Source organism: Giraffa tippelskirchi, chromosome 9 (genome assembly GCF_054371585.1).
Source record: "Giraffa tippelskirchi isolate mGirTip1 chromosome 9, T2T-mGirTip1v1.2.pri, whole genome shotgun sequence".
NCBI classification, from domain to species: Eukaryota; Metazoa; Chordata; class Mammalia; order Artiodactyla; family Giraffidae; genus Giraffa; species Giraffa tippelskirchi.
This window is the reverse complement of record NC_137283.1, coordinates 156,816,941-156,835,444: the sequence shown is the minus strand read 5'-3', so window position 1 is coordinate 156,835,444 and position 18,504 is coordinate 156,816,941. Positions and strand designations below refer to the sequence as shown.

The 18,504-nt window shown below is 46.5% G+C and overlaps 1 protein-coding gene across 4 annotated transcripts in view; it reads right to left on the bottom strand.

Moving 5' to 3' along the window:
- Positions 1-12,486, bottom strand: part of ZDHHC14 (zDHHC palmitoyltransferase 14) — a 282,728-nt gene extending 270,242 nt beyond the window's left edge. For all 4 annotated transcript variants that reach the window (XR_014065315.1, XM_081529746.1, XM_081529748.1 and 1 more), the window contains exon 1: positions 12,122-12,486. Coding sequence is in view for 3 of the 4 variants with exons in the window: in XM_081529746.1 (XP_081385872.1) it covers positions 12,122-12,366 (245 nt within the window). In the remaining variant the exon portion in view is untranslated. The remainder of the gene's footprint in view (positions 1-12,121) is intronic.
- Between the last annotated feature and the right edge of the window lie 6,018 nt (positions 12,487-18,504).

Sequence of the window (18,504 nt, the reverse complement as noted above, 5' to 3'; positions counted from 1 at the left end):
CTCCACGTCCTAACCCTGGTACTTGTTGAATATGTTACCTAACATCACCAAAGGGACTGCTGCTGTGATTAAAGGCTTTGAGTTGGAGCAAAGACTGGGTGTGGCCCAATCTAATCACATGAGTTCTTCTTTTTATTATTAATTAATTGGCTGTATCAGATCTTTATTGTGGCATGAGGGATCTTTTAGTTGCAGCATGTGAGATCTAGTTACCCAACCAGGGATCAAAGCCAGGTCTCCTGCATTGGGAGCACGGAGATTCAGCCACTGGGTCACCAGAGAAGTCCACTCCTGAAAGTGGAGGGCCTTTCCTGGCTGTTGTCAGAGGGAGGTGTGATTACGGAAGGAAAGCAGACAGAAAGGGAACACTGTTGGCTCTACAGGAAGAGAGGGGCTTGCACATCAGCTCTAGAAGCTGGAAAAGGCACCAGTGTGGACACCACCCTAGGGCTTCCAGAAGAGAATGTCCTGCGGACACCTGGACTTCAGTCCAGGGGGACTTGTGTTGGATTTCTAACCTACAAAATTGTTGGATAATAAATCTGGGTCATTTTAAGCCACTGAGTGTGTGGTGATTTGCTGCAACAGCAAGAGGAAACTCATACGGGAGAAAGAGAGACTCAGGGGAAAGGAAAAGGCGTCTTCACTCGTTTCCACACTGCAGCTCTCCCCGTGGGTGCTGATTCGGGCTCCCGCTCAGGAGCGTTTCAGATTTTTCTTGAAAATAACTCGGGTCAACACTGGGTGGCAGGAACAAACCCATACAACAGTCTAAAATCAACAACTTCACACCTTCTTTAGAAAGAAGAATACTTTTCTCATGTTCTAGGAGACGACATTAGCCCAATCGATTAATCCTAACTATCCATAGCCAAGAGGAGGAAGAGTTTAGTTATAAATGAGTGGGACTCTGTTTGGCTATCACTTCAACTTCTAAATGAAAAATAGAATGCAGGGGGTGTGTGTTCAGTTCCTTGGTGGGGAAGGTAAGGTCCCACATGCCTCAAGGTCAAAAAACCAGAATATAAACAACAGAAGCAATATTGCGACAATTTCAACAAAAACTTTAAAAATGGCCCACACTAAAAAAAAAAAAATCTAAAAAAATATAATGGTAATAGCTTTCTACTTCAATAAAGGCATAATTAATAATTCTAAATAATACTTTTTACCATTTTTTAATTTTGAGCCAAAGAAGAGGTTCTTTTTATACAATGTTATTCAGTGTTAATCCTGACTAAAGAATAATTTTGTGACAGAGTCATCTTTCAGTATCTAATTATTTTTTAAAAGACAAGAGCATTTTGAAATATTCTGTGCAAAATATGCTTAAAGCTAATGGAATAGTACATAAACATGAACTCAGTAACTCTCCTAAACAGAGTAGAAATCTTCGTTTGAATGCGTGTGTTGGGACCATTCTGGAGTTTAATTTGCATGGCTCACTATCTTAAAAAGGAGCAGAGAAATTTATAAACTATTGTGGCTGTGCTTTCGAGCCCAGGAGCTGAAGCTACTGAGCCCACAGGCAGCAACTGCGGAAGCCTGCACGCCCTAGAGCCTGTGCTTCACAATAAGGGAACCACTGCGATGAGAAGCCCATGCACCGCAGTTAGAGAAAAGCCCACGCAGCACAGAGAGAAAAATAGTCACACTCTTATACCACTGAGAGAAAAGGAAAAAGAAAAACTGGGGGTCGGGGTGGGTGGGGAGGAAGGACACTGGATTTTGTCAAGGAAGCAGCCAGGAACACACCTTGTGGGGACCCAACCTATCTCTGCTATCTGTACGAGGAGACGCAGTAATTTTCCGTCACAGTAAGTGGGACTAACGCCTCTCACAGACTCCGTTTTTTGTGTTAAAATAAGCTATTCCTCTGTTTTCATCAGAAGCACCTGAAAGCTACCAAAAGAGAGCAGGCTCTAAAGCTTCAACTCTTTCCCAAATGAGTGGGACAGCCAGCCACTCCCCCACTGATGAGACTATCTCCAGGCAGACCACATCCAGTCCCCGAGACCGTTGGCTACACCCTCCTCTATCAGCCACCCTGCCCAGCCTGGTCACCTTCTGATGGTTCTCCGAAGAAAGACCACTCAGTTGGCCTCTGAAGTCGGAAGTTCTGAAAGCCCAGTTTGAAGATGTATGGAGATTCACATTTCTTAATAGTTGGTTCTGTTCAAATATGCTAAAAATGTTCTAAAATAAAACAGTCTCCCTTGAAAGCAAGTCTACTTCAGAACTCTCTAGGGGTCATGGGGAAGTCCATTTGAATGGCAAGACAGCTCTCAGAGGAAAGGTCAGGGAGGAAGGGATCAAAACAAGCCTAAATTAAGGATAGGACAACCTCTACCAACTGGAGAAATGGAGTCCAGAGAAAAGGAGACACACACACACACACACACACACACACACACACACGCACGCACACAGCTGTCATGCTTCCCTTCATTCTGGGCTGATCACGGCAGGGGAAGAGATTTTTCTCTCCCAAGTAGAGCAGGGAGACCAAAGAGTCTATAGAGCAGGGAGGGCTGGCAGGTTCAGTCAGAAATCCTTCTATCAGGACAGTCAAAGAAAAGCAGCTACATGAGAAGAGGTCAGCAACAGAATCTCAACTACAGGTCCTCTGAGGGGCTGTATCTAAGTTAGGCATGAGATGAGGGAAGAGCTTCTAAACCTTGAGTGTTGTAAATGAGGGGGAAAAAGCTAAAGCTTTCCCTTAAAATATATTAAAAACTAGCATCAAACTATGACGATGAAAATAAAATCTGTGATAAAGTACCTCACTCATCATCTATGTGTATACTCAATTGTATCTGACTCTTTGCAACCCCATGGACTTCAACCCACCAGGCTCCTCTGTCCATGGAATTTTTCAGGCAGAAATACTGGGTAGCCATTTCCTACCCTAGGGGATCTTCCCAGCCCAGGGATTGAACCCACCTCTTTTGCGTCTCCTGCACTGGCAGGCAGATTTTTTACCACTATACTACTTAGGTCAAATAGTAAGGATGTATATTTCTTTAAACCTTGCTCTTAATTGTATACAACTTCAATGGTTAATTTATAGTCATGATTTATCATTTTTATAAATATTTTATTAATATCATCATGTAGAAGCATAACAGAATGCAACCCATGTTAAACTCTCTGTTATCCAGGCCTAAGCATTTGGGTCTAGATATCACAGGCAGTGCCAGGACACCCTTCAGAAGAAATCAAAGCCTATGCGGAGGCAGCCTTGCATATTCTACAAAGTGAAAGTAAATGCCAAGAATCAGTGAGAAGTCAAAGAAATATTAGAAAGAGTATGATGAATAAATTTAGCATATTTATTCAAACCAAATATTTAAGCAATAAAAACTAATTACATAGATGCACAACAACATAAATGAATCTGAGAAGTACAACATTAAGTTAAAAAAAAAATCACAAGTTGAAAGTTGTAAGAGCAATCACTCCCACTCTGTCAATGAGAGTAAGCCAGATTAGCTATAAAAGCACAGTTTTTAAAATATATCAGGGAGCTAAGGATGCAAAGAAGTATATATGTGTCAATCCCATCCCAAAAGAAAAAAAGGCCAAGAGTGGCTTTCATTCCTAACAAAATGGCAGGGAAAACAGGAATCTACCATAGACAGGAGTTAAGGAAAAACTAGCAAAATTTTAACCAGGCTAATGGCCACATGTGGACTGCTATATGGATTCAAATTCCAAGGAGACTCAGCCACAGAGTAGGTCTGTACCACCAGCCAACTCTTCCCTGTGGATCATCACCAAATACAGGCAAGAATACACCAAAAGCTTGGGATGGGCAGGACACTTAAGAAAGATCTGCCCTGACACTTATGGGACCTTTCCCAAGGATAGGACAGGGGTCAGAGCATACAAAAATGAGAAGAATTTCTCTCAGGCACTTCAAGCCTTTACCCAGGGCACTGGAGCAGCCATTCAAAAGCTGAGAGCAAACAGCTGGGCAGAAAGAGATGTCCTAGGTATAGAAGCAGGACAAGACTGCAAAGAAAGCTCTCCAGTATCCCAAAAAGCTGACATTTTGCCTGAAAAACAAATCTCCCCAGCTCAGTAAGCTGGTGCTGGGCTGTGGAGCATTAAGAGTTTTTATCAGGATTCAGATCCCAGTCCCTGCTAAAGGGAAAGTTCTTATTCTTCCCTCAAAATATCTGAAGTCAGTGATCAAATGAATGTAACTAAAGCTTCACCAAAGGTCACACCCATTTCAATTACAAATGAGATTGACTCAGCCCACACACTACTGGCCTGAAAGAAGTCCATGCCCTTTTAAGTTACTAAAGCCTCTGCAATTCTTTTACACACAATATCTAGCATGCAATCAAAAATTATGAGGAACACAAAGAAGGGAGAAACTGCAAGTCCCAGTCAAGAGAAGAAATAGCCAAAAGAAGTGGATCCAGAGATGATATACTGCCATCGTAAGGCAAGGACTCCAAAATAACTACAAAAAAAATGTGTTAAAGGATCCAGTAGAAATTATGGACACAAACAGAAAATTTCAGCAGAAGAATGGAAACTATTTTTCTTAACTTGTGTTTAAAAACTAGTTTTTCAAACACAGGAATGCTCAAAATAAAAAGTAAGGTATCAAAGAGGGCTCGTCATAGACAGGACACAGCAGAGAAAAAGATCAGTAAACTTGAAGACAGATCAGCAGGAATTATTCAAACTGAAACACAAAGAGAAAAAAAAGTAAAACAGTTTTAAAAATCCAAGATGTATGGGACTATATAATATGGTATCATGCATAAATTAATGAAGTTCCAGGAAAGGAGAGAGAATAAGCAATTCACCTAAAAGGAGGCAAAAAGGAAGAAAAGAGAAAAAAACAGACAAATAGAAAACAAATACCAAGATGATAAACTTTAACTCACTGGTCCTAGGATAGAGGCAAAATTTGAACGTGGACTATCATATCAATGTTAAATTTCCTGAAATGGATACTAATACTGTATGTATATAAGAGAATATCCTTTTTTGTAAGAATTACATGCTGAAAAATATGGATATAAAGAGCATGACATCTGAAATTTACTCTTCAATAGGTCAGAAAAAGGAAGGAGAGAGGAGGGAGGGAGAGCTTTTTTAAATAAAAGATTTTCATTACTTTTTTGTATATAAGAAAGTTTTATTTATATATATTTTTTAAATATTTATATTTATTTATTTGGCTGTACCAGGTCTTAGTTGCAGCATTCGGGATCTTCAGTTGTAGCAGGCTAACTCTAAGTTGCAGCATGCAAATTTAGTTCCCTGATCAGGGATTGAACCTGGGCCTCCTGCATTGGGAGCATAGAGCCTTAGCCACCAGACCACCAGGAGAGTCCCTTCAAATTTTTTATATAGAAAAATAAGCCAAACTAAACAACCTATTATTGGGGAACGCATACATTCAACAAGCTTGAGGGTAAAAAGGCAAGGCATTAATAATGACTAGCTCAGGTACTGATGACCTCAGAGAGTGGCAGGAAGATGGCCCAGGGCTGAAACGCAGCGGATGTAATACTCAGAAGCCCTGATATTAATGTGGTTCTTGAATGAGTGGCAGTTTCATGGGTGCTCTTTATAATGTTTTATTTCAAACTTGCACGTGTGTTACATATAATCTTCTGTGTCAATCTAATACTACATTTTTTAAACGGGGGTTAAACGGAAGAAACAGATCATCCAGTTTATAAAAATTAGTTTGAACTGGGACCAACTTTTATATTTAGTGAAGAGCTAAACAAAAGCATTAAGAAGGTCCCCAGCTCTTACTTGAATCAATTGACATTTTATCAGATTCAAATTTCTGGGTGTATCTAATTAAAGCATCTATTGCATTTGGGCTCAGTCATGTCCAACTCTTTGTAACCCTATGGACTGTAGCCCACGAGGCTCCTCTGTCCATAGGATTTTCCAGGCAAGAATACTGGAATAGGTTGCCATTTCTTCCTCTAGGAGATCTTCCCAACCCAGGGATCGAACCCAAACCTCCTGTGTCTCCTGCACTGGCAGGTGGATTCTTTACCGCTGAGCCACCTGGGAAGCCCATAAGCATCTATTGACCACTACCATTTTCCCTTTCCTAACAACCTCATCTACAGAATAAGGAACACATTTCTTTGAAACCCTTATTTTAAGTTCTCTTGCCAAGATATAATAACTCTGCTTTGAATAAATTATGTGCAGCATTGTACTGCAAAAGAAAAATCTCCAGATTATGTAGATATGGGCTTCCCTGATGGCTCAGTGGGGTAAAGAATCCACTTGCAATGTAGGAGACACAGGAGATGCGGTGGGTTTGATTCCTGGGTTGGAAAAATCTCCTAAAGGAAGAAAATGACAACGCACTCCAGTATTCTTGCCTGGAGAATCCCATGGACAGAGGAGCCTGGTGGACTATAGTCCACGGGGTCACAAAGAGTCGTACACAACTGAGCAACTAAGCAAGCATGCATGTAGATACAGTCCATTAAATAACTGACCATCATCACCCTATCATAGGAACCTACAGGAATCCTTTTTGCATAACGTGATGTCACTAGCTAAGGGAAGAGAGTGAAATAAAAGCAGTCGATAGAATTCTTAAGAATCCTATTATAAAAATTCAAGTATCCAAAGTCAAGACCCTATAAAACATAAAATTATCCTAGGTGCTGGTAGTTGTTGGGTAACCTTCATATATATCACAGAGTGCTTTGTTTGTTTAAAGCGTTTAGTTAAAAAATACAGAAAAAAATATAGAAATCTTGGTTAGTGTCCCAACTCTACCATTAGTTTTCTAAGTAACCAAGAAAATCTTTGATTTCTTCTGTTTCAACTGATGCATTTGAAAAGGGATATTTGATTCTGAATTACATTAATAATCAATGTTTCTAAGGCAAATGTTCTATATTATTAATTCTACATTTTATTAAAGTTCCCAACTTTACAAAATGAAAAACCGAAGCACACAGAAGTTGTTTTTCAGTGTGTTTCAATTTTACCATTATTTCATTAAATGATAAATATTTACTGAGAGCCTGCTATGCACAAGGTACTACTATAGATGCTGGGGGACTATGAGTGAACAAAACAAATAGAGTCCCTATCCCCATGGAAGTTACATGTGTTAATCACGCATAAATGAATGGGTTAGTGCATTCATATCAAGAGGCCATTAACAAGGTTTTGAAGACATCTAAAATCCTTGTGGAGCCATAGTGAGCTCTGAAGTATCCTTGACACTATCTACTACGTTAGCAGGGAACCTTCTGTGAAAGGTGCTGATGGTCACCCACCACCATCTGCTATCAGCCCCATGGTGTTCTGCAATGTGCAGCATGGCCAGCATCTGGACAAACGAAGACAGGACACTTCCAGACATTTTCTGAGATGATGGGGAACTTGATGCAGTTTGGAATAGGATAACTGAGAAAAGATGAGATCTTTACGTATTATAAGGCAGTACCCTCTACTAGATAATAAAGGATTTCCAATCTAAAAGGGAGATATTATTATTGGAAATTGTTTATGGGGGACAGTCTTTTGTTCCATCTTCAAGGCAAACAGGACTCCAGTTCCAATGACTACCAATTATTCATCAGTTATTTCAGAGGGGAGGAGCCAAAGAAAGAAAAAAAAGGAGGAGAAGGAGGAAAAGGAAGAAATGAAGGGAAGGAATGCAAGGGGACGACAAGAGAAGAAAATATGACTTTTTTCAAGAATCACCAACGGACTTCCAGGTGAGGAGAAATTTAAGAACACTACTGCAATCTCAGCTTCAGCTCTAGTAACATCTCCAAACTGTCCGTGGGGACAGCATAGGAGCGGGGGATGGTCAAGTCCAAGATCTGAGCATCCCTCCCCTGGTCTCAAGGGGTGCTCCTGGAAATAAGAACCTCATGTGCACCTCAGTTCATCTCCTCCTTTCCGCCCTGGGGATCAAGAGACTATGGAAGGTCAATACTTCAGGACCAAAGACTTTTTTCTTTTTTTTTTTTTAATTTTCAACTCTAAAGTGGGCTCTATGTGTATGTGTATCAGACAGAAAGAAATTGATAATGTTTGCTGATCTTTTCAAATGGCTGTTCTAGGGGTGTGAGTCTGAGGACACTGCAGAGAGTCTCTGATGAGCCAGCCCCTCAGTAAGCACAAGGAGCAGCGAGACATCTCAATAGCACTGCAATCAGCCTCCTCCCTTCCCTCTTAAACACCCATGGAATGCTGTCACTTTGGGCCAGCCCTCAAGATGTCGAATAAAAGATGCCCAAAGGTAAACAGCCCTGCTCTAACTGGCGAAGACTGGAGAGCTGCTTTAGGTGGACTTCTAGTTGCTTTCTTTCTGTCTTCTCCATTCTGAGATGGTAGCTCCAAAAATGGAAACGAAATCCAGTCCCTGCTTCTTGGAGGTTTCCTCTGTTCCTGCTCAGGGTCTGGATAAAAGGGGCGGGGGCGAAGCTGCTCCCCAAACTCACACAGAAGCCTCTGTTTCAACCGCAGGCTGCACGGTTCCACATTTTTTCAGCCCTAATATGCTGTCCCTGTCATGCTTGCTTCATAACCCCCATACTCCCTCCTTCACAGGTTCTCAGAAAGGGGACCAGCATCCCTGGGAGGCTATTGCTCTAATAATGCATGCTAAGTTGCTTCAGTCATGTCAGACTCTTTCTGAATCTATGGACTACAGCCCGCCAGGCTCCTCTGTCCGTGGGTTTCTCCAGGCAAGGATACTGGAGTGGATTGCCATGTCTTCCTCCAGGGGATCTTCCCCAGGGATCAAACCCACGTCTCTTACGTCTCCTGCATTGGCAGGTGTATTCTTTACCACTAATGTCACCTGGGAAGCCCTTCTCTAATAATAGGTACCATCTAATGAGTAGATGGTACATATCAGATGCTGTACTAAATATACTTCTTCTAATCTTCACAACATTTAACGGTCAATATTATTAATCCCATTTAACAGACTGGGAAACTAAAGCTTAGAAGAGTCAAATTATGTGTCTAGGGTCATACTTCTGGGAAGGATCTTGGGATTTGTCTTCCAAAATGCACACACGCCTGTGACCACTATTCTACACATGGGGGAAGAGCAGCCCAGACCATCAGAAGGGTCACAGGCTTTGCTGCCTGAAGCCCCACGACTAATTAGTGTGTGACCTTAGGTGGCTGCTTTCCAAGCCTCTGTCACTTCATCTTCAAGTTGGGAATAACCATTCTACCCGGCCTTTCTTCCAGGGTTGAAGACAGTATCAATACCTCTTGCTGCATTCCAGGAAGTCCACTTCTCTTGATCAGACTTCCCTGTCCATCTTCTCAAGGTCAGAAAGGAGAGGTGGGGTGGAGAAGAGTTGCAGGAAAAGGAGGTCTAAAACTGAGTTTAGAAGTTATATGTCTTATTTTCAAATTTCATATTTGCCTTCGTGAGACAGAATGGAGAAGCACAGATTCTAATGTTTAAAAATGGAATTCTGCCAATATTAAAGTTATCCAAACATGAAATTCATCAGAACAGGCAACCACATAGTATATGCTCAATAAATAACTGAGGAATGGCAGAAGGGGGGCAGACAATGAGCAAAACAAAACTGGCATTCTCTCGTGATCTCTGTTAGTCTACTGGCATTTCATTTCCCAAGCATGTGACTAATTGGTTCTCTGAGACTCTGTCAAATTAATTTCACTCTGGCATTACCAACAGTAATAAACTTAAAAGCAATACAGGGACAAATATTCTTGCCAAAGCATAATATTCTATAGTTTGAACAGCCCTATGATTTTTTTGCAACTGAGGCTTCGTGCTGCGATGAGGCTTCTTTCCTTGAAATCTGAAATCACCTAATCAAAGTGACGCTCACGGACACCAAAGACACACAGACACGTAGAGCTGATCTAAAAATGAAGCTGGCGACGGTCGTTAACAAAATCCCAGTGCACATGTTTATTCCTACAGCCATCCGTTAAGACAACACTGACGCAGAAAAAAAAAATCCCTAACAACCTGCTAGTGAGGATTCTGGGGAACTCTTGGAAGAAACAGACACAGAGATAAAGAAGTAGAAATGAATTTATGATGGTTTGGTTAAAAGCAACGTTTGAAAGAAGAAACTAAAAGATTGTAATAACTGGCGGGGACCCCTAACCATCCAGTGGGGATTTGTGTTAGAGAAGGTGAAATATTCATGATTCTACATGTTACACACTTGTGGCTGAAGCTGTGCAACGCAATCACAAAGTTAATCCACTTTCTCCACTCTTAACCTTGCTAAAAAGGGCAAAGATGGCAGGACAGATCCACTGAAAACTTTGTTAACATTAGGAACATAGTGAACACTGTCTAGGGGAGCCCCTGTAATGAAAGCTGCCATTAGAAGAATGGCATTTCTGTTCAGCCATATGGAACCATCAAGTCAGTGCCGGAATGTGTTAAGACTCTGACTGCAAACTCTGGCCCCTCGCTCCAGTTCCCCAGGTCTGTAAGGACCAGAGGATGACTCGGGATGAAGGCAAGGAGAACAGAAGCAGGAACAACAAGGCATTTCTCGAGTCATTCCAAAAGCCTCTCCACACCCTGACCCTCCCGCCCTCTGTCCCCTCGACAGACTCCACCAACTAGTCTCAAAGGTGCACCAAAGTTAAAACCTCTGGGAGAGACCCGAACATTTTACATAGTCAGAAATGGAGGGGCTGACTATAAGAAAGGCTGGGAGAGGTGGGGGGCTTATATCTGAGATCTCTCTCCTCACCTGTTCTAACTTAATCCTGTTAAAATTGTTCATCATGGCACAATGTTCAGATGCAAAATGCATCCCCTCAGCATCAGAGGGCTTCAAGTGAATAGTATTACACTGTCATCCATTTCTGACTGAGACAGCATTTGGAATATCAAACATCAGGCACAAAATCAGAGCCTATTAATACTTATCAGAGACAAAAGTAAATATACACAGAAAGTTTTAATGAACCCTACCCAACAGAAGCAGAGAGCGTTATCATGCCCCATAATAACAAGGATACAGCAAAAGCAAAGAACCCTCAATAAATATATTGCTTTTTAAAAAAAAAAATGGTGGTGGGGAGTAGTAGTTACAAGTTTCATTGAGCACCAGATACCAAGAATTACATAAGAAGTTGCACTGCAAATGTTGGACCCAATAAGAGCAATTGAAATTGATTCTGGAATGTGGTTAAACTACTTTATCTAATACTATTAATAAGTAAGAAGATCCCTCATTAGTTGGCAGGACCATAGTTCTACCAGCCGATCTGATTTTCCTGAAAACAGAGAAGACATGCATGTACTTTTTTTTTTCCAGTTAAAGCTCTAAAGTCCCCAAGTATTGTTTCTGGTGTCAGAAGTTACCATGCAGTGTCATACTCTTCCTGAAAACAGGCCTACAGTCTCCTTTTTAACCTGTTTGCAAATATCAGGAAGGGGTGGGAAAAGTGTTTGCTTGAAACATTTTTTTATGGAAACTTTTTTTAAAACAGTGAAATGTCTAGAAACCTGAGAGTAAATCAGAAACTGTGGACCAAGAGTGAACATCTAAAGGGAAATGAAAAATGAAATTATCCTTCCAGGCCACATGGGGTGGCCTACACTCAGACCTCAACCAACCAAGATTTCTCGATATTCAGCAAAGACGTGTAGAAGATTTAGGAAGCCGAGCTTAACATGATGCCGAGCTCAACACAGAGCTCTTGAATAGGAAAGGAAGCCAACTCTGTGGATCCCCTCTGTGGATCTACCTCCTTCCCGCTTCCTACAGAAGGCTACATCTGGGCTGGACTGCTATTCCCCAAACTCTAGCAGGCGGGCCAGCGCCAAGAATCAGCCACCTGCCAAAGTGCCACTCAACCCTCGGGAGCAACAAGGCAGGTACACCTTCCAAGTGTCCCCCTCTGCCCTGTCCTCCACTCCTAGAGCCCGACCCAGAACTGCATTATCTCTGGGGACGGACCAGCAAACAGACCTTTGAAAGAAAAGAAAAAAAAAGAAGGGGGGGGGGTGTCTGTATTATATAACAATATACAACAGATAAGGCTTCTAGAAAACGAAAGTATCGAGGGGAGGGTCAGGGATCGAGGGGGTGCAGGCGTCGGGGAAGCTTTCGCCACCACTTACTCGAAGGCGAAGAAGAGTCCGCTAGTGACCAGGATGAGGACGAGGGTCAGGTAGAAGACGCCCGTCTGCCGGGCCATCATGATCCTCCCGTTGCAGAAGAACTTGTTTCTTCCCGGGAAAACCTCCCATTTCCTCCGGGCCGCGATTTTCTTCTTCTTGTGGGGCGACTCCATGGGGGAGGAGCTGTGGGTGCTGATCTGACTGTACTCGCAGTCTTTCATGGGCCCGCCGCCGCCGGGAGGCATCCACGAGGGCAGCCGGCTGGGGGCGCACACCCCCAGCAGCCCCCCGGCCGCGCGGGCCCCGCCGAGCCACGACCGCCGCCGGCCGCCCGGCCGCCCCTCGAGCCTCGGCGCCGCGGCCCCTACGCGGGCTCCTGGCTCGGCGACAACTTTGCCGAGGACACCCAGGTTAACCCTTTGGGGCGCCCAGCTGTCATAGCCCGATGCCCTGCCGAGAGGGACGGGGCTCGCCCGCAGCCCGCGGCGGCGGTCCTTGCTCGCGTCCAGCCCGCGTGCCGGGGCTCGGGGCCCCCGCGGGGTGCGGGGGGCTGCCGGGCCGCCCCGCGGTGGGCCGCGCGCCCGCCCCCTCGCGCGGCAGCTCGCTCGGCCCCGCCGCCCCCGGCCCGCGGGCCGCGCCTGGGCTCCGGCCCGCCGACCTCCGAGCGCTGCGCCCCGAGGGGACACGAGGCGGCGGCCCCGGCGCCGGCTTCCCCGGGAGCCACTTCTGCGCCTTGGTTCAGGTTTATTCTAATCCTTCCTCCCGGCGGCGGATCCTCCCCAGGAGAGAGCGATGGAAACTGGGAGGCCGCTCGCGGCCCCGGCAACCCCTCCCAGGGGTGGGTGGGGAAACCAAGCACGTTATTCTGTCGGGAGCGGGCTCGGCGACAGCCTGGTTGCCGCTGATCGCGCGGCGACCCCGCGCCGGCGCGCCTGGCAGCCGAGCCGAGTCCGCGGCCCCCGCGTGGAGCTGCCGGGGCCGCCCGGCCCGAGGGTCCTGGCGGCGGCGGCGGCTGGCGGACTGCGCGCCCAGGGACTCGCTGGATCGGTCCTGCCCCATAGGAGCCAGGCCCGGCACAAGGAGGGCCGCCGGGGGGCGGCGGAGCGCTTGTGTCCGGGCCGCGGGGCGAGCGCCACAGACACTTGTTTGCAAGGCTGAGCCCCGGCGCGCGCGCCGAGCTCCGAGCGGGTCCGCCTCCTCCTCCCCGCCCGGTGGGCGGTGGCCCGCGCCTCGCCCGCCGGGCTCCTCCTACCGCCCCTCCTTCTCACCCGGCGAAGTCCACACGGGCACTGCCGCGCCCCCGCCCTGGTCCCCACCGGCGGGCCCGGCGAGGCCCGGGGCGGGGGAAGGGTGGGCACTGGGCTCCCTACAGCATCGCCTCGGGGCCGCTCCAGCCGGGCACCCCCTGATCGCTCTCCCTCAGATTTCTATCCGCTTCCCCGCTTCTCCTCCCGGTTTATTCCCGCGGTCGCTGCCGCCTCGGGGACACACATTCACGCGGCAACACGCAAACCCATTCTTGCGAGTCCCGGGGGCCCGAGGAAGCGGCGCGGAGGTGTGACCCTCCCCGGCGGGGCGCGTGGTCGGGTCGCGGTGTTGCGGGGCGGAGGGGTCTCTACTGCTGCCCGGGAAGGCAATGAGGGCGCCCGAGCGACAGAGTGGGTAGGGGCGTGCCGGGGCGGGCCAGACTCCAGGATGCGGTCTGCGGGCGGGGGTCTCCGCCGCCCGGCCGGCTTCCAGGCCGGGTTTCCAGGTTTCCGCGGGGAGGAGGGGGCAGCGAAATCGGTCTCGGTCCCCCTCCTGCCCCCGGCTCCCTTCCGGAGGAGAAGCCCCCGGTGGCAGCCAGGTTCTGCGTGGGTTGCTGCCTCCCCTGCCCTTTCTCACTTCTTCTCCCCAACGGGCGCCCACAATTTGCTCGCTTTATTTCTCTCCCCCCGACCCCCGCGCGTTCCCACGGCGGCAGGGCCAGTTCTGGTCTCCCGCCCCGGCCGGGCGGTCCCCGCGGATCAGCGCCAGCGCTCGGCCCCGGGTTTGCCGCGGGGTCTGAGCCTTCCAGCCGCAGGCACAGCCGGTGGGCCGCAAGAGCGAAGCCTGCCGGGCGGGGACGCTCGGTTTTCCGCGCCCCCACTTTCCTTTCACGGACCAGTGGGATGTGTAGTTCTTCCTCTCGCGCCGCTGCTCCGAGAAGAACCGCAACTAGGTGATCAAAAAACTACAAATCCCTGCATGCTCCGCGACGAGGGCGGGAGAGGCGCGGTACTGAGCGTGCTGGTGCTCTCGGTTGGAGATGGAAACCAACAAAGGGAACGGCGTGGACGGCTGCACCTTTCCTGTGCTGGGGCACTTCCCGCATGACACACGTTTTTTATCTAATCTTCACGACAACCCTGCGAGGCACTGTTGTATCCGGCTTAAGAGAACGCACAGCGGCTTGCCAGAAGTCACGAAGCGCCGGGTGGTAGAGATGGGATCGAACCCAGAGCCCTGAGAATTGCCCTTTTTGAACACTGCCTAGGTGAGCAGTTTTCAAAGGGAGGTGAGATTTGGTTTATCCAAGAGAGAAAAAGAACTGGGGCCAGTTGGGAAGAGCTTCCTGTAGTGAGGAGAAAGTGGCGGGAATGGCAATTAGACTATGAAATGAAATTAGAAGGAGTCATGAATAAAAAATAATATTTACAAGGGTCTGTTCTAAAGCAGGTTGGGGGATGGGTAGGATCTTGGTTAGAAATAGGTTCGAATGGTTTGACCAATGAGCACATTAAAGACACAAGTACTCTGGCTGTACTAATTTAAAGAAACAGATGGCAAGTCTTGGACATTTCAAATGAAAACTCTCCCATGCCTTCCTCTCCTTTAGCTCATGGGATCAACAGGATGTTGTTCAATTTATTGCAAGCACATTTTCTCCAGGTGTCCAGTTAATATACTAAATCCATTTGTGGCTTTAAAAAAAGATGGCTATTCTTGTTCTCAATTAAGATCTATTTTTTTTGGAGTCATAGTTATGTTTTTTATTTTTTATTTTAATTATTTTTTAGTTGGAGGATAACAAACTCTGTCTTTAAAAATTATCTCTAAATTTCCCATTGCTAGCAAGTTTCTAGATAAGTTGATATGATTGTTTGCAGTTGTCTTCCTAGGAATTCTTTGCTTCCTCCTATTCCATATTTGCTCAAACTTATGGAACTGAATGCAAGAGAAGAAGGGGACCCAGAGGATGAGATGGTTGGATGGCATCACCAACTCAATGGACATGATTTTGAGCAAACTCTGGTAGACAGTGAAGGATAGAGAAGCCTTGCGGGCTGCAGCCCATGAGGTCACAAAGAGTCAGACAGGACTGAGCGACTGAATAACAACAATGGCGGCTAAACCACCAACATGGCTATTAATTGGTCTTCCTAGGTGGCATTAGTGCTAAAGAACCCTCCTGCCAATGCAAGTGACAGGAGACTTGGGTTCCATCCCTGGAAGAGAGCATGACAATCCACTCCAGTATTCTTGCCTGGAGCATCCCATCGACAGAAGAACCTGGCAGGCTGCATACAGTCTGTGGGGTCGCAAAGAATTGGACACAACTGAAGCAACCTAACAGTCATGGCACACCCTTTCCTTTCACGTGATGGGGGCCCCCAAACTCCCCTCCTCTGCTGCAAAGCCAGGTCAGGGTGAGGGCTGGGGGTGGGGCAGGGAGGCAGGCAGGCACGTGGAGAGGCCCCTGTCCAGGAGCCCAGCTACTAAGGTGGGTTGCAGGGAAGGGGAGGGAGGCCAAAAAGGGAGGTGATATGTGTATAATTATGGCTAATTTGCACGGTTGTAAGGCAGAAACCAACACAACATTGTAAAGCAATTTTCCCCCAATTAATAAATAAATAAATAATATGAAAAAGAATGTATAAGTGAATCACTTAGCTGTACAGTAGAAATTAATACAACATTGTATATCAACCATCTTCCCAGGTGGGGCTAGTGGTAAAGAACTCCTGCCAATGCAGTAGACACAGAAAAGAGGGTTTGATCCCTGGGTCAGGAAGATTCCCTGGAGAAGGGCATGGCAACCCACTCTAGTACTCTTGCCTGGAGAATCCCATGGACAAAGGAGCCTGATGAGCTACAATCCATAGGGTCAAAAAGAGTCGGACATGACTGAAGCTACTTAGCACCCCCACACAAATGTAACATCTCATGGTTCTGAAGGCTAAATCAACTATGCTTCAATATAATAAATTTAAAAAAATAATATATAGGTTCCATATTTTAATGCTATAAAGATCCAGTGCATCTGGAATTATAGACCAAAACATTTGTTTTGCGTGTGAGAAGATTGAGGTCCAGAAAAAGACCTGCAAAAAATTACTTGAAAATGCCTCACAATAGCAATTTATAAACGAACCTTGAATTGAAAGAGTGTGTTATTTGATTTAAAGCTTTAGAAAACTGATAACTAGTGATTATTTAGTGCCTATCATGTGCAAGACAATATGATAAAAGAAGCTGAATATGGCAGAGAAGCTACAGTCTGGTTGGGAAAACAAGATGGAGACGTGAGAAAGTAAGTAATGAAAGAAAATTACATAATAAAATCCCTATTGTTTCTGGAAAGCATCTGCCTGCAATATGGGAGACCTGGGTTCGATCCCTGGGTCGGGAAGATCCTCTGGAGAAGGAAATGGCAACCCACTCCAGTACTCTTGCATGGAAAATCCCATGGATGGAGGAGCCTGGTCGGCTACAGTCCATGGTGTCGCAAAGAGTCAGACACGACTGAGCAACTTCACTTTCCTTTCCTTTCTTGTGTTAGGCAATGTCCTGGTTCGCTATACATTTAGCTTATCAAATCTAGAGGCAATTCCCTCATGGCTCTTTACCTTTCCTAGGTAAAGAATCCACCTGCAGTGCAGGAAACCCGAGTTCGATTCCTGGGTCAGTAAGATCTGCTGGAGAAGGGATAGGCTACCCATTCCAGTGTTCTTGGGCTTCCCTGGTGGCTCAGCTGGTAAAGAATCCGTCCGCAATGCGGCAGGCCTCGGTTCGATCCCTGGGTTGGGAAGATCCCCTGGAGAATGGAAAGGCTACCCTCTCCAGTATTCTGGGCTGGAGAATTCCATGGACTGTATTAGTCCCTGGGGTTGCAAAGAGTCAGACACGACTGAATGACTTTCACTTTCAACCTGTTGAGGTAAGGATTATTATCTGCCTTTCCTGGAGGATAATACCGAAGATAAAAGAAGTTAGGTGATTTGTCCAAGGTTTCACAGCTGGTAAGTAACGGAGTCAGGATTGGCGGCTAGGTATGCATGTCTGATTCCACTGCACAATGGAAGAGTATACGTGTCTGACTAACTGCCAGCTGAGGAGGGAAGAATATCTTGATTTCAGCAGAAGGAGAGATCTCTGAGACCTAGACTGTAGCAAAGTGGGACCCCGGGACTCTGAGAATTTGATAGGCAGGACTAAAGGGGTTAGGCTCGCAAGGAAATGGGAAGGGTGGGAAAACACATGATGTTTCCGGTTAGAGTAAAATCGACCAGGATTCAAGGGCAAGTAGTTTACTTGGGAGAAGATTCCAGAAAACACTGCTGAGATAATCGGGAAGTGAGCTAGGGAAGGAAGAGCCTGTGAGGCTCTCCCTGAGAAGCTACCACTGTGGGCAGCTGGAGCTCAGACCCTCCAGGCCACTGTGGGAAGTGATAGAGAACCTGCCTCCCTGTTTACCCTCCTGAGGGGTAAGGAAGCTGAACTTTGTTATTAGCTGAGAGCTCCCGGTAGCCTTCACTCTTCATCTTCTTTACATGGGACTACCCTCGTAGAGCTACCATGGCCATCACCACCCTGAGCCCCAAGAGCCCCGAGCTGGCCCTCCCTGGAATGCTGGTGCATCTTTGATTCCAGCAGGTCTTTCTCTTTTCTCATCTGCCTCAGTGGGTCTACTGACAACAGGGGTTATGTTACTCACAAAATTAGAGCTTTGTTACTTTCATCTGAGCAGCCTCAAAGTGTGTTAGTTGCTCAGTCGTGTCTGACTCTTGGCGACCCCATGGACTGTAGCCCGCCCGGCTCCTCTATTCATGGAAATTTCCAGGCAAGCATACTGGAGTGGGTGGCCAGTCCTGCTCAAAGCAGTCCACAAACCCATGTCAGTCATTCTTAGAATCCCTCCAGGCAGTCAGGAGAAGCTGTGGTCTCCACAGGGAAGTGGGAGGACATTGGGGTCCCCCAGCAATGATTTGTATACCTTTGGAGGACAGGGGAGTGTGCACCTGGGTGGTGAAAGTGCCCAAGTCAAAGGGACCACGTCCTTGAAGAACTTTGAGAATGCCAGAGAGGGTTTCTTCTGAGAGCTTAGGGGTGGCAGGAAGTAATTGGTGGCTCAGATGGTAAAG